The sequence below is a fragment of the Eleginops maclovinus genome, chromosome 15 (genome assembly GCF_036324505.1).
Source record: "Eleginops maclovinus isolate JMC-PN-2008 ecotype Puerto Natales chromosome 15, JC_Emac_rtc_rv5, whole genome shotgun sequence".
NCBI lineage: Eukaryota > Metazoa > Chordata > Actinopteri > Perciformes > Eleginopidae > Eleginops > Eleginops maclovinus.
In genome coordinates, this window is record NC_086363.1 from 18237754 (window position 1) to 18254210 (window position 16457).

Below are 16457 nucleotides of genomic sequence, written 5' to 3' on the forward strand. Positions count from 1 at the left end.
AAGGGGTGGAGCACAGCTGGGCCTCTGCGTGGTGGATGGAATACAGGCGGATTGTACATGGCATAGGGCATAGCCAAGATGTTGCCTCATAATTCTGACAAACAAATACATGAAACAAACAAAACATATCTCTTTGTGCCATTTTGTTTTTTGCAATGCATCCAATTGCATCAATTTGGACCCAACAAGCACTTCCAGCCAAAGAATCAACTTCTAATATTCACATGACAGGTGTTGATCGAAACTGTAATTAATTCCTTTTGCAAGTTTTGGGAAACTCTGTTGCTATATTTGGATGGAAACCTATTGATGACAAAGTAACTCTCCATTGAGCATGTTGCATAAGTCTTCTGAAATTGAAAATATCAGATCTTGAATGAGTATGCCCTTTGGAAGGGCTGCCGGCCTGCAAGGTAGTGCAAAACCTATGTGCTCCCAAATATTTAGGACTCACTAACTCTTTGTAAACTTAACGCAAAAAGTAAGGACATTTTTGTATGGGAGCTTATTTCTTTGTTGTAATAAGGCTTCTTGGCAATAGATCTTATACCATTGGAAAACCTGTTTTCTTACCTTTCAAATGCTGCCACATACTGTATGTGAGGAACGTGCATTTGTGGGAGGAGCAGCAGAGCTGAGTATGAAAAAAGTGACAAATCTCCTCTGCCAAAGCCAGACAGCTTTTTTTGCTGTTGATTCTTTTGGTATTGTTTTGTGGATTGGATGATGGAAGTCTGATGAAACAAGACATATTGGCAAGAATTTATTTATTAACAGTGTGGCACCATTTGAAAGGTAAGAAAACTGGCTTTCCAACGTTATAACATTTATTGCCAGGAAGCGATTTTACATCAAAGAAATAATCTACCAAACACAAATTACCTTACTTTTTGTGTTTAGTTTATTGTATAAAAAATGATACCACCTCTTCAAAGTCCTACCCCACTTCAGGTGTATTCATGTTCTCATTAGCTACGATCAAGCAATGTATGTATTCGGTCTTTAAAACAGCTTAAAGCCGCACTTCTTTCAAATGTAAGATTCCCTTATATCCTCTTTGAATTTATCTCATAAAGAACATACTGTATTCTCATTCCCTGTACTTTTGTAATAAATTATTCAGGTGGAATTCCAAAATGTAGCCTTGTGGGACCTACCACTATCCCAAAACCTAACCCTAAAACTCATTGTAAATATGAGAGTGAAATATCCTTAACCAACAAGAAACGTTCTTTCGAAATTTGCTATAAGGTTGGATCCAAAAATGTCTGATTAAAAAATGTCTGACAGAATGTTTTCTGAGAAATATTGATAAAAGGCCTCAAAACTCAAATCAGTTGCACAATAGTGCACAGACCCAAGGATGGAGGAAGCCATCAAGGGAAGCATATGACTGGGAGCAGAGGGGGAAGATTATCCCTCCTTCTGTTTGTTTGCTAGATTGCTTGCATGGATTAAGTGTTAGGATTCCCTCCTGTGATGCCTTCTGTTTTCATTGTCTGGGTAAAGCAAGTTAGTGAATTCAATATCCTCTTTCTTTCACCGTGTTGTCTCCCATCTCTTACTTCTGTCCTATCTTGTGTCTTCGCTCTTTTTGCTGTCCCTTATCTTTCTTATCTTATTTGTTCTATCTTCATCCATCCCTCTGTCTTTTCTTCCAGACATCTACAGCCAATCAGCAGCCATTCAACTAAGGGGAGTCCAGGGTGGGGAAGACCACCATGCAGAGGGACGACTCCTCAACCAGTTAAGCACTTCCACCCCAACAAATCATGAACGCCCCCGGACTCCCGGGCAACTCATGGAAGTCAAGCACCAACGGGGGAAACCAAGTTCTGACCCTGTGACGTACCCAAACAAGAAGGGGGATGAGGTTCCGGAGGGTGCGGATGTAGTCAGGGTTTGGCCTGGTATCAGCAAGGTAGCAGGACAGGGGAACGCAGGTGGTGGGAGTGGGGTCCAAAGCTACTACAGGCCAACGCGCAGGGGTTCCCCAAGACCAAGTACCCACGATCACTTTGACATCAACGAGCACCTCCCCTGGATGATAGTGCTGCTGCTTCTGCTGGTGCTGGTGGTGATCGTGATCTGCAGCGTGAAGCGGAGTTCTCGTGTGCTGAAGAAGGGGCCCGTGCAGGACCCCAGCAGCATCATCGAGAAGGCAATCCAGAAGAAACCATCTGCGCCTCAATCGCAGGTCAAAGAGAAGTGGATCTACTACTCCAACGGACAGGGTAAGCCTGTTGTGTCTTTGACTCCAACAAGATTGGTTCTGATGGAAAATTGTTGGAGGCTGCTTTAGCGTATTAAAAGGGGACATGTTAAAGGAAAATACTATGAAGTGTCTTGGACCCCCACTAGCATCCAGAACAATGCTTCTTTAGAAAGATTTTCGAAGTCTCTTTACTTCTGTCTTTACCTTTAGATTCAGTCATGATCCACAATAGAAGATACTACACTTTCTCATTCACACATACTTTAAATAAGATTGAGAGTATTTGATGGATATCTTAATCAACATTTTTGACTCTGGTGCTGCCAGTGGTAGTATCAAATAAGGCGCTCCAATGGATCTTTGAAGCAACATTGACAGCACCAATTATCATAGGGATTCTCTGACTTTTCTTTTGACAAATACGTAATTTTAGAATAGAATAGAATAGATTTACTTTATTGATCCCAATTTTGTAAATTTTTATGTTTACAGATTCTTTAACAACTTTTTCGTTATGATATTGTGTCATCCTTAGAATCAGAATCAGAAATCATTTTCCCGTCCCATGTTGAGGCAATGCACAGTGTTACAACAGCAGGGACCTAGTGGAGAAAGACCAACAATTAATTATGTAAACCAACATGATGAAAAGAAGAACAAAAAAATGACATACCCGATACACAGTACCATGCCTTCTATACACATATTAGGTTCTTACATTTATTAAATGTCTATTATCTAACTTAACAAAACTCCAGTAAAGTGTCCATGTTTGTGACAACGCCAATTTATTTGTATTGTCCTACACTGCAACACACCCTCCAAGGAAATGTCTTATCACAGCTCTGCTATGGTGTTTATTCGTAATCTAGCGCCATTTGGTTCTACAACATGGTATGCTGCTAGCACTGGGTGTCATGGAGTTGCATACTGGATGTCCCAGTCCGGTGTAATGGCATAAACAAATTCTGCTCCTGAACCGTGTAGAACCATGTGTTGACGTGATCGGATCTAATCAATTCTGCCCTGCAGCACATGGTGTGGAGTGCATTGGTTATACAAGCAAGGCCGTGACCCTGTTGTACCCTCCTGCTGTCACTTTCCACCCCCAACACACACTCAGGTTGCATTCTCCAATTGGTGTCTCTTTCCCGTCCCATCCATCTTGTTTTACCTTTTTGTTCTCAGGTGTAAGCGTTTTGTTTCGTCACTTCTCTCTATCTTTCTTTGGCTGATTTCCTCATATTTTTTTGTTATTTCTTTAACTTTTCTATCTCCTGTGAATACATTCTCCTTTAATTTTCAATAAAACCCTAGGTCCTGAGCTCCTCCAACAAAGCAACATATTATATATAGGACATAAGACAAAATCATAAAAAATAGTGCAAAATGAAACAGAGTAAGATCAATTTGAATAAAGAAGTGCTGGTTATGTTGCTAGACCAGACTACAAGTAGTGCAGATAATGTATAAACAAACAAAACAAGTGTTTGTCAAAAGTATTTTGATAAATTGCGGACTCATTTTAAAACATGATACATTTGTTTGTGTTTCTTTATTTCCCAACCATACAGTATGTAGAATGGTTTCATAAAACGTAATTTGGGTCCTTTATAGTCCATTTATATCTAATATTACAAATTCTATAATGAATATCTTGTATACTCTATACAACTATGTAATTTGCTGGGAAAGCTTGAAAATCCACTTTGCAATGCTTGAAAATATTTGGAATTTTACTTTGGAAAAGGTGTAGGCACCTTGTTTCTAGTTCTCTCATCATTTCATTTCCTTTGCGTTGTTTGAATCTGGGATTTCACTCCTCTCTCCATCACTACTGTGACCACAGTCTTATTAGCTGTCCTCTGTTGGCTGTGGCTATCAACAGGTAAAGCACATTTTGCCCTGCAGCTGAGCTCTCAATTCCACACTGAAAGAGAAAAAAAACACTCGAACCCGGGGGACACCTCCTGCCTGAGACACTCGATTCTCCTCTTTGAAACTGTGTGTGTGTGTGTGTGTGTGTGTGTGTGTGTGTGTGTGTGTGCGCTGTGATAAAGCCGAGCCACCCGCCACCGTCTCTCTGCTCCCTCAGTGCCTTACCACAGAGAGAACTGGAGTAATCTGGTTTCAGCTGCATCAGGGTTGTTGTTTGGTTGGCAAGGCACATTAGTGGGTCAATCTGGTCTCTACAGGGCGACAAAGAGTTATATAGGAAGAAGGAAATGAGGAGAGTGGTGCAGCAGTGGTGTGTGTGTGTGTGTATGTGTGTGTGTGTGTGTGTGTGGTGTGTGTGTGTGTGTGTGTGTTGGAGGTTGATTGTGTAACTGTAAATGTTGTATTTGATCGTTGTTGGCTAACCACCGTGGGGTTTCCCTACCGTTACCTAGCAGCCCTTGTAAGAAGAGATAATATAGATCCTGGGTCTTTAATATAAGGTCCGTGACCTCTAGGGGGTCCTCAGAGTTACTGCAATGAGGCCACCACTGCTTGTTTTCGAAAGCTAGAGGATAGTGAATGTAACGCAACATGCAGGTTACTTCATAGAGCGTTTTCTGATTGGCTACCTCTACAGCTATGGTTATGGCATATTTTCTTACAATTTTACCATTTTTTATCGCAATGATGCTTGGGCTTATAACCTATTAGCTGCCGTTGCTAGAAATGAGTTTCACAAAGGATATTTCCTGGAAAATAATTCCAGATATTTGGTCATTATGGCTTCCACTATTGGTGACTCTATGACTGTCTTTGATGAAGACTTTAATGCATTAAATGACAGAAAAACTAAGTTTATGTGTGTATGTTATGTGTGCATATGTGTTCTCCAGCTTGGATGCGTAGTTCTGTGCACATATTTATGTATTTACATCGAAGATGTATGTATGCACATGCAGCCCAAATAGCCCTTTTACACCGCTGTTTACTCTCTGCAACATAAAACAAAACAGCTCCTTAATCCTTCCAAGGTGCATGGCTGGCTCCCCTTGAAGGTTGTAATTCCCCTTTACTAGAGCAGTTAAAACATTCAGGCAATAAAGGAAAAAAATAAGGGAAACGTCAAAGCACAGATCACACACATACAGTACTTGGCATTTGCTCAAAGCCGCTCAGGAAGTAGTGAAAACTGCTACTCCTCCACAGCAGGCCTGAGTGGAGCTTTCCAGGGCCACGGGCCAGATTTTTATTGCACAGGATCTAAATAACCTATTTGTTTATCTGAAACAAGGGTGCAGCAGTCAAAAGAACTAAAAGGGAATCACAAAAATGTTTTATAGGGTTAGCTTGAGGCTACAGTAAACTGAACTTGCAGTTACACCATATTGCCCTGAATGTTTGCCCTCTACACAAACAAGTGCTTTTTTCTCTGTAAATGTTTATTATGTGGCTGTTTCTCGATACAATAGACAACCCTTCAATCGTGCCTAGTTGCATTGCCAGGTGTGCATAGGTGAGAAGGTAGCCTTGATATGACCTGTGTCGAGCACTTTTTTTTACAACTTTTTTTCCATAACCAAAGTTTGATACTACAAAAAGCTTCTCGGAGAGTAGTCTCTGGACTACAAAGACACACAAAAACAAGTAATTGTTAGAGAGAGATTGAGGAGGCAACAGAGTTGTGGGATGATGACGTATTTTGTAAGCTGACCCGGATTTGTCATCCCAAGGACTACCTGGACAAAGAATCCTATTGGATTGTGGTATATTGCAGACAATAAGCTTTGTGGTCATCTTGTTTATGATAATGAACATGCTTTGTTCAGCAGAACACACTGAATAATCTCCACATATTAACTTCAACAGAAGCAGTCTCATTTAGTCACTTGTTAGCAAACACCGTGTTTAAAGCACATACAAGCTTCACACATGCACCAGTGGGGTATTTACTGACGTATTTTATGTTGTAAGACAAAATGTTAAAATATCTTAAGTTTGTGTTAAACGCAGATCTTATTTCAGGCCTCCAAAACTCATCAGTGTACATTATATTACCATTTTTTTGGGGGTGAAATATACTTTTGTAGGTTGGCAATACCATAGCAAGAAGGGACTGAACCTTAATGGTGTGTTCAGGAGCAATTGGAAATGTGAAATTTGAAAATGAGCTGCCAATAGGTATTGCATTGACTAGCCATGCGGTCTTGAAAATTACCCTAGAAGTCGAACGAAAAGTTAAGATAGGTAGAAGAAATATCAGATATCAGAATTTCAGATTAGCTTTGAATGATGTCTTATTGACACAAGATAAACAAACTGCAATTAAATAAATAATATCCTTTTTAAAGTTTTAAAATGGCTCCAAGTCAGTCAGTCTTGAAGGTAGCAAATCAACCCGAGACCTTGTGATATACTGGAAAATCAGTATAGTGTATGCAGTGTGTGCTGGTCGTAAACAGGAACATCGTAATGGTAACATCAAATGGAGGCAGGTTGCGCTTAGTGTGGTCACCAGGAGTATTATTTACAACATATATTTCCAAAGTCAGACGCAGATTGTAGAGGAAAACATGAAGGAAAACAACATTCTACCTGCCCACCATCCTCCCTCGTTAAACATCTACACCGTTAATAATGCCAAGTCCCACATCCAAGCCCAGCGGGGAGCTCAGGGTGGGCCGAGGTAGCTCTCAGTTCTGCCTGGGTTTGATTGTGAAGAGCAGAGTTTGGGGGGGCTGTTGCCTAGTTGGAAGTATACTGCGCTTGTTATGCTCCCACACATTTCATCAATTTAATGTTGTGTGTTTGGAATGAACGTAAGAGGACTACGTGATGTGATAAACAGAATGGTGTTTGTTAAGATGCCGATGCACACAGCACCCTGCGTCACATCATGTAGCACACAATCACAGGGTGCTGATGTTGCACCATTTGTTTGAACCATATGTTTCGGATCAGACAGTGTAGCATTTCTAGATTATAATATAGTCATTAGCAGTTAATGTTTCATCCCCCAGTTTCCCATGTTCTATTTATATAATGTATGGGACAGTTATAGTACATCACAGTGGTAGCTATAAAGAAAAGTCAGAGCAGTGAAATCAGATGACATTCACATACAGAACACTGTGTCATTGTAGTCAGGTCTGCAAAGTTGAACTTAATTGCTTTTCAATCTGCTTAATATGTCCAAAACCTTCTGCAACGATCATAATGTAACTCTCAAAGCACTCCAGTCAAAACACAGTACATTACCTTTGGTCATGAGCTAATGGTAAAGATCTCCCTTGAAAAATTGGCTTTGAATCTGCTGTCACTTATGCCCCTTTTATTTTACCAAACTGGTTCAGTTTCAATATCCGTTCTTGTTCTTTTCTGGTGCTTATCCGGTTCTACAGTGTAGCATCTTGTCATCACCGCTCAGAGCCCGAGTGGAGCTGGGTAATTGCCTCATCGTTTGCGTCATGACATAACTGTTTACGTGGAAGTTGTTGATCAGGTTAATCCCAACCCCGTCTCCGACGTAAGCGTGACGTATTGTTTCTTGGTTCTTGACAGGCAGCCGAGTGGGGCCAGCTAAGAAGCGGTTTTCGGTGCTTAGAGACGGCCCTGCTGCGGTGGAAACAGGAAGAACCAGCGCTTAATCAGGCTCTAGCCCGGAACCAGCCCTGTAACCGGTTTGGTGGAAAAGAAGCACTATATATAATAATAATAATATATGATAAGCAGCAGCAAATGTGTTCCCTTTGCAACAAAGGTGAATACTGGAAACAAACCAAACACCCATTTGTTATTTTGGTGTCCATCGTTTCCTAGATCAGCTGTAGCTATTGAGAAAGAGAGGAGCTTTGGGTAATGACCACAAGAAGAGTAGTCCAATTGCTGCTACTTCCTGTTAAACAAAGACACTTAAGGTGGTGTGTGCTTTAGGATGCCTTCTGGGCAGCTCCTTGGACTTGGACGTCCAACAAGTAAAGCAGAACAAGAACATGCTGGATGGATAACATCTATAATCTGTCCTGGGACACATTCTTCATAAAGAGATGGACGCTGTGGCTAGGAAGAAGGATGGCTAGGTAACCTAACTTAGCCTTCTGCTGAGGCAACATAGACTTGGATAAGCAGAAGTTGGCAGATGTGAAGAAATGTAACAACCACAGGCTATGCTGCCAGTCTGTCCCTGTCTAAGACTTGGGGCCCACTGCTCATGGTAGGACATATAGAAAGTTGTCGGGATAAGTTGCCCTAATCCGCGACACATAGTACCCTTCTTGAAACATGAACCCTTTCTTCATTATGGCATCGCTTTAGGGGTGGTTGGTAAGTTGGTTGGTCCACCACTTTTTTGCTCAGACTGAAATATCTTCTCTTTGATGGATTGGCAAAACATTTTGTACAGAATTCATAGATCTCAGAGGATGCATTCCATGCAACTTCTGCGATCCCCTTGATTTTACTCACCAGTTCTACCATGATATTTACAATCGTTTTTGTCTGGTATGTGGGTCTAGGAGGCACTTGGTCTGTGAATGTTTAGCACTGTTGGCTCAAAGGACCAGAAACCTTTGATAGTTACATTGCAACAGAACTTACGGAAAACACTGCTTCCCTCTGTTTGGTGCAACTGAAAATGCAGAAGCTTTCTTTAGTTGTACTGGACTGATGGAAAATACAAAGTAATTAGTGAAAAAACAGGAGTCATGATCACCTGCACTGCCAAATAAGATGATTAATTTCCACCTCTTTAGCAAACGACATGACACTTTAGTGTTAATTTCCAAGGCAACAAATGTTAACAAAAACAGTCTCTCATTTTGTGCTGCAATATCTTCAAAAATGACACCCGTGTGAAGTGATGCATCATTGGGATGACTCGTATTGTCACCGCCAGGCAGTTGTGTCTGCTTTATAAGACAGTTTGACAAAACATGTTGGATGATTACAAGCAACTAGCGGCAAGTATCTGCCATTTGACATTTCAGTGCACACACTCTAATAATACACTCCATTCAAACACATCTGCAGGCTGACAAACTGAGTCATCACCGGACTTATATAGGTCATTTAAATGTGGCCAGCTAGCCGTGGCAGTGAGGCATGCAGAGTAGGGGGATTTCTCCTGTGCCGCTGTGTTACATGGATTACTGTTGACATACTCCCTGCACGAGAGGTCCTCCGGGTCCCGCCATGATTCACGCAAGTTTATTAGTCTTTGTGCAGGAGTAGGGGTTTGGTGTTTCTGTTCCTCTATGACTTTTTAGGCCAAGGAAGGACACTTTTAAATAAAGGTAGTTTTCAATGTGTCATGCTGGGATTTGGGCTTCTGTTTTGGTTTATTTAGTTCTAGGGTGAATGATAAGGTTAGTTAAGCTTGGGTTGAAGGTTAAAATGAGGTTGGTAAAGGAGAATTTGAAGTTTAGAGTTGTGGCGTGTCTGGGTGCCTGTGTTAACATGTCGGTAGGAATCACATATCTATTTATGTTATATATCTACATGTGAAAATGTATGTTGAATGACGACCTCTGGCTTTCATATATTTATTCCCTCTGAATCATCCTGAATTTATACATTTAGTATCTTTACTACAGAAGACATTAATAATGGATATCCCTATACCTCTCAAAAGTTATGACATTCATTCTGAGATGATGACTTTGAAGTGTTTCCACCATGTAGAACAGAAACCTTCAATGTTTAAAATATGGTTAAGTGCAGTGGTCTTCAACAGGGGATTTGTGAATTTTACATAATCACAACAATTATACGTATGTATTTCAATTTGATGGAAAAATGCGTTTTATAATTGAGATTCAGCTAATTAAGGTCGTTACGTCACAAAAAACCACAAAATATGTGGCGAGGTCTTCTGGGCAGAGACCTTTGCATATGTGCCAGCCTTGACATTTGGTCTTACTGCTTTCTCGCTTGAAAGACCTGGCTATGTGGATCAGCCTTGCTATGGTTCTCACAAGCGATCTCCAGGTTGAGAATGATTCGAAACATCTCAGATCCAAGGGAGACCTCACAATCTGAGTGGCACAGGAGGTCACAGGAGGATGGATGTCAGGATCAAACTCTGGGTTCACCAGGTCGAAGGAGGGTTCGGTATCGTCATCGTTCTGTTTTGGCTTCAACAGGAAGTCTGGACCCTTTAGCCACATGCTGGACATCAAGGCGTTAGCAGGTATTGACCTTGAACCAATGTCAGCCGGGTTTGCGTCTGTGGGAACATAGCTCCATTGTTCTGGTAGGGATGATTTTCTGATTCTCTGCACACGGTTGCTTACATAGACATAAAACCTTCTGGATTCATTGCGAATGTAACCGAGGACAACTTTACTATCGGTGAAGAACCGCAGAGAATGAAACTGGACATCCATCTCCTCTGTAAGCATGTCTGCAATTTCCACTGCCAAAACAGCTCCGCAAAGTTCTAGTCTGGGGATAGTCACCTCTGGTTGCGGTGCAAGTTTAGCCTTGCCGAACAGAAATCCAAGTTCACTTTTGCCTTCTGCATCCGTAACTTTAATGTAGGCTACAGCTGCTATGGCTTGTGTAGAGGCGTCGCAGAAAATACAAAGCTCCCTGTCTGTTGAACTGCTCAGTGGAATGGTAGTTTAAGTCCTTGGAATGCGGACGCGTTCCAGATCTTTGATTGAGTCTTTCCACTCACACCAGTCTTTAAGCTTCCTTTCAGGAAGGGGTTCGTCCCACTGGCAGGCCTCCGTTGTAAGCTCTCTTAGTAGGGCTCTACCTTTAATGCTGACTGGAGCTGCAAAACCAAGCGGGTCATAAAGGCTGTTTATGGTTGATAACACCCCTCTGCGAGTGTAAGGTTTCTCTGTCCTGGAAACCTGGAAGGTAAACTCGTCAGTGGTAACATCCCAGCTTATTCCTAGACTTCGTAACATGGGTGGGAAGTCTGCTCCAAGATCAAGGTCCTTTAAGCCTTTTGCAAGATCCTCTTTTGGAAACGCTTTCATCACGTCAATGCTGTTAGAAGCTATCTTGTGCAGTTGGATGCAGCTAGGGTTTCTTGGGCCGCCTTGAGAGCCGCAACAGCCTCGTCTTCTGATGGAAATGAAATGAGACCATCATCAACATAGAAATGGAGCTCAACTAGGTGTTTTGATTGAAAGACGATTCTTTCTTGGTCTTCGGATGCTCTTCTGAGCGCGTAGATCGCCACGGCAGGTGATGGACTGTTCCCGAAGACATACACCCTCATGCGGTACTCCGCTATCGGTTGCTCCAAGTCGTTGTTCTTGTGCCAAAGGAAGCGTAAGAAGTTCCTGTGATCTTCTCGCACCAAGAAGCAATGGAACATCTGCTTGATGTCAGTAGTTACTGCCACTCGCTCTTCGCGGAACCGCATAAGGACACCCAGCAGGCTGTTGTTGAGATTGGGGCCTGTGAGAAGGACATCATTTAAAGACACTCCGTGGTGTTGAGCACTCGAGTCGAAGACCACCCTGATTTGTTCTGGCTTATGAGGGTGATAAACCCCAAAGAAGGTAAGATACCAATGTTCCTCATGCTCTTTTAGTGGGGGTGCTGGTTCTGCATGACCATTGTCAAATATATTTTGCATAAAGTCCACAAAGTGTTGTCTTGTTTCAGGTCGCTTCTTCAGCGTGCGACGTACTGAGGAGAGACGTTGACTTGCTAGCTGTTTGTTGTTGGGGAGACGTGGTCTTGGAGAGCGGAAGGGCAACGGGGCCACCCAGGTGTTTGAGTCATCTTGATAGACTTCCTTCTCCATTATCTGCAGGAAGGTTATTTTTTCTATGGAGTAGGCATGTTTCTCGTCTGCGCTAGTGGATTGAAAGACTGTATCTCCCATGGCATCTTGGCAATCAAAACTTTCCTTCACCAGCATGTTGTTTTGACATGGAAGGAAGTAGCTTGGTCTTCCATTGTCCAATATGTTTGTCTTTAGAACGTTCACATGCCCAGGAGTGTGAGCTCCGCCAAGACAAACGTCACCAACAATAACCAACCCCAGCACTAACTTCTGTGCGAACGGAGCATTTGGGGGTCCGTTGCGCTGTTCGAGCACTTTGTGAGTCTGAATAACATCTCTTCCAAGTAGCAACAGAATATCAGCCTTGGGATCGAGTGCTGGAATCTCTGGAGCGACGTCCTTGAGATGTGGATGATAGTGAGCGGCTTCAGGAGTTGGTATTTCATTTCGATTGTCAGGGAGCATGTCACATTCAATAAGCGTGGGTAAAGCCAGACTGGATTGGCCATCAGCTGATTCCCCTATGAAATTACATGCTCTTCTCCCAGTCACTTTTGAAACACCTGCACACGTCTTGAGAGTATAAGGAGAAGAGTTTTTGTCAATCCCAAAGATGTCGAAAAAGAAAGATCTAGCCAGAGACTTGTTGCTCTGACCATCCAAGATAGCATAAGCTCTGAGTCGCTGGTCATGGCGATCTTTTGGGTAGACATCGACGAGGCAAATCTTGGCACATGAGTGTCCACCGACCCTATTTCCACACACCTGTGTGCATGTAGACGTAGCAATGGGTGAAGCTGAGCCTTGCTCCCCGCCGTGGTCAAAGACAGGTCCTGCAAACCTGTGTGTTGCCCATGGTGCAGGACCAGCGTGGAGAGCGCTGATGTGTGAGTTACTTTCACACTCTGAACAGTGGATTTCCACCTTACAGTTCTTTGCTTGATGGCTGGAAGAAGCACAACATCGGAAACATATCTGATTTTGTCTCAGATAAGCCTTACGTTCTTCCAGAGACTTCTCCCGGAATAACCTGCATTTTTTGAGTGTTTGAGGTTTTTTGTGGATGGGACACTCTTTGCTGGGGTCTGTAGCTGCTTTTTCAGCACTTGGCTTGTGTTCGGAGCTAACCACTTCTGTTCTGTGGACTGTGATAGGCATTTTTGATTTGTCGTGTTTTCCCAAATGCTTGTCTGCTTTGAAGGCAGCGAAGGTGGGTGGAACCAAAGACATAAAACTGGGGTCATTTCTCATTTTGGCTTCATCTTTAATGAAGGTGGCGAAGACCGAGAAAGGAGGGAATGACACAGAATGTTCATGGTTGTATCTGGTTCCGTTCGTCACCCATTTCTCTTGCAGGCCGAATGGAAGTTTATCCTCTATGGGATGAATTCCTCGTGCCGTGTCGAGGTACAGCAATCCTGGTATATAGCCTTCGCTCTTAGCAGAGTCAATCTCTAACAGAAGGTCACCAAGGTCACGTAGCAGATGAGGCTCCTTGTTGGTAATTCTGGGGAACTGCTCTATCTTATCAAACAAAGCCTTTTCTAAGGCCTCAGGGGATCCATAACACTCTTGAAGTCTCTCCCACACTTGGTTCAGACCGAAAGAAGGGTGGTTAATATGCACTGCTCTGAGGCGTTTTGCATGTTGTGAGGATTCGTCGCCTAACCACTTAGTCAACAAGTCAAGCTCTTCACTGGCTGTGTAGACCTTGGATGGCATTTTGAAACGAGGATTTCCACGCCCAGTAGTCACCTGGCTTGTCGCTAAACCTTATAAGGCCTCGTGTCTAGCTAGAAATCTGGGAAGGTCATAAATACTTGAGGTTTCTTGTGGGGGAATCTGAGGACTTGACCATTGTGGTTGTTCATGTACTGCGGAGCTCCTAGGTGGCTGGGATGCTCGGTCATTTGCATTGTTCTTGCAAGGCAGCAGCATGTATGGAGATCTCGGATCAGGCGCTTCAACTTCCTGCTTGAGTTGGTAAAATGGATCAGGTGTTTCAACTTCCTGCTTGAGTTGGTTAAATGTTGAACCCGCTGGAGCCTCGTTAGGCTTCATGGATGCATGTGGGGTTAATTTCTCATTTTGGAGAAGTTGGTCTTTCACATACTCACTTTTGCGTTCTAATGGGTGAAATGTCTGTGAGGGCGAAAGCTTATGCGGTCTTCTTCTATTTCGCTTGCAGCAGCTTCGTATACATTGGCTTCAGCGAGAGCTGCTTCTGCATCTCGTTCCTGAGGAAGTGTTTCCAATGTAGCCTCCAGACGTGTTTCTTCCACTCTGAGTTCTGCTTGTTTTACTCTCATTTGAATTTCCTTCTGAGCATAGGCCGCTCTGGCTCGTGCTGCCTCTGCCCTAGCCCATGCATTGACAGCAGCCATGCTGGCAGATGACTTACTGGAGCCCTTGGATAATTTTGATGCATGAGTGTGGACTGACAGGGATTCATCATCTTGTGACTGAGACATGTTTAGTTTCTTATGGAAGACTGACGTGTGTATCCTCCTGATATTTTGATGATGTAGACAAATGTGTCTTTTTACTGTTCTGCCCTCACTGTTGTATGCAGACAGATAACTCCTCGACAAGTGGCAAGCGTTTATCCTCTTTAATAAGATGTTTTACCTCCACAAGTCAACAGAGTAAAACTGAAAGAAACACAATATACATAGAAATTAGACCCTTAGCTGTGATACAAAAATATTCATACCACGGTTCATTACGTCACAAAAACCACAAAATAGCCACATGAATAACGATCCACTTAACATAGAAACATCTAAATAAACATAGATATCCAATTGTGAATATGTAAGGAACCACAATACTCACAGACAATGCTATCCACAACATAGCGAAGAAGGATGGATGCAGATTCAAACTTCATGATAATTATCTCTGTCCTTGTCGACCACTACTAACATGTGGTAACACTTCCTATATTTACACTGTGAGGCCTCCCCATTGGCTGCTACCAAACACAGAAGAAATAAAACAAAAAGCAACAGCACCACCTGCTGGCTGGAGTAAGAGGGCGTCTTACACAGCACAATGGAATATTCATGCATTAGCATCCTTTATCAAGTTTAATAAATACTGTTTAGACCTTTATTGGGCGACGGTAGCTCGGCCTGTGGGGACTTCAAGTCGGTTTGAGTCCGGTTTGGACTGAGTGTGGACTGGTAGCTGGAGAGATGCCACTTCTCACTGCAGAGGTGCCCTTGAGTAAGGAACCAAACCCACAACTGCCCCTGGGCACCAGAACACTGGCATGTCTATAGGTCCTGTTTGTGCATGAGTGTAATTGTAAAATAACCCCCCGGGGAAGGACTGAATTTTCGCTCTTGGATATATAAAGGAGATCCTAATCTTATCTCAAGAATGTTTAACAACCATCAAATCATTACAGCAGTTCCATACGGATACTAGACGTGTGCATCCTGTGTTAAACCTGTATACATGCAGGGTTAGGGCTAGGGTGGGGCCCAATAATAGCACTGCTAATGTATACTCATGCATATTGACATGGCCTTTCCTGCCTCACAGAACAGCTGAGGTACTTTATTTTTTGCTTGACCAACAGAAGAGTCAGCATTTATATTTCCAGCCAAGTTATTGTCAAGTCACGTAACAGTCAGTGAGGAAGTGGAGCAGAGAATGTCTGAACAGGCAGCAGAGCGTCTGAGGGGGAGAGCTGCTCACCAAATATCAGTATTCTGTTCATGCCTAAAGGTAAACGCCAGTGGTGATGTGTGTGTGTGTGTGTGTGTGTGTGTGTGTGTGTGTGTGAGAGTGTGTGTGTGTGTGTGTGTGTGTGTGTGTGTGTGTGTGTGTGTGTGTGTGTGTGTGTGTGTGTGTGTGTGTGTGTGTCACAAGAGGGATTATGAATATGAAGTGTGAAGGTAATTGAGATGCACACATTTACTGTGGCACAATGAAAGGAGGAATAATAGAACAATAATTTCTAGCCATTCTGTACAATGTGCACAGCTGTGACTAGGTTGACAAATCCAATCTAGGTCTTGTGTGCGTCTCTGAAAAACACAGCTGTTCCTGACTTTAGATAAGACCAGTTTATGTTTATAATTTCCTGGATAAACACAACAGTATCAATGGATGCATGTTTTTCTGTGATATAGTAGACTTCTTAGTTAACACAGGGTTGTGAGTTACCTAAAAGTATAATACTAACTACATACTACTGTGCAATGTGGATGTTAAAGAGGCCCTATTATGCTGATCTGCGAAGGCTTAAATCCCTGTGTTCCCTCCGGTGGGAGTTTCTCTCACACTCACCCCCCCCACCCCACCCCCCCCCTGTCTGACACACCCTAGTTGTGGTCCTTTGTTTACGTCAGGAACATAGTGACATCACTATGTAACACTCGCACTTCAATTGGCTAGGCATTTCACATACTCTGAATCTTATTCGTAGTACTCTCACGATTAAAAGCTTGTTTTGGACTGGATGTTGACCAGCTTAACTTCTGGTCTACGGTCTTTAATTGAGAGGAAATCCAGCCTGACCTGTATTGTTTTCACTGCTTTTTTATTGAA

At 42.8% G+C, this 16457-nt stretch overlaps 1 protein-coding gene across 1 annotated transcript in view; it reads left to right on the top strand.

Annotated features, from left to right (window-relative positions):
• Positions 1-16457, top strand: part of tnfrsf21 (tumor necrosis factor receptor superfamily, member 21) — a 46075-nt gene that overhangs the window by 15942 nt on the left and 13676 nt on the right. The window contains exon 3 of the mRNA XM_063902693.1: positions 1662-2234. Coding sequence (XP_063758763.1) covers positions 1662-2234 — 573 coding nt within the window. The remainder of the gene's footprint in view (positions 1-1661; positions 2235-16457) is intronic.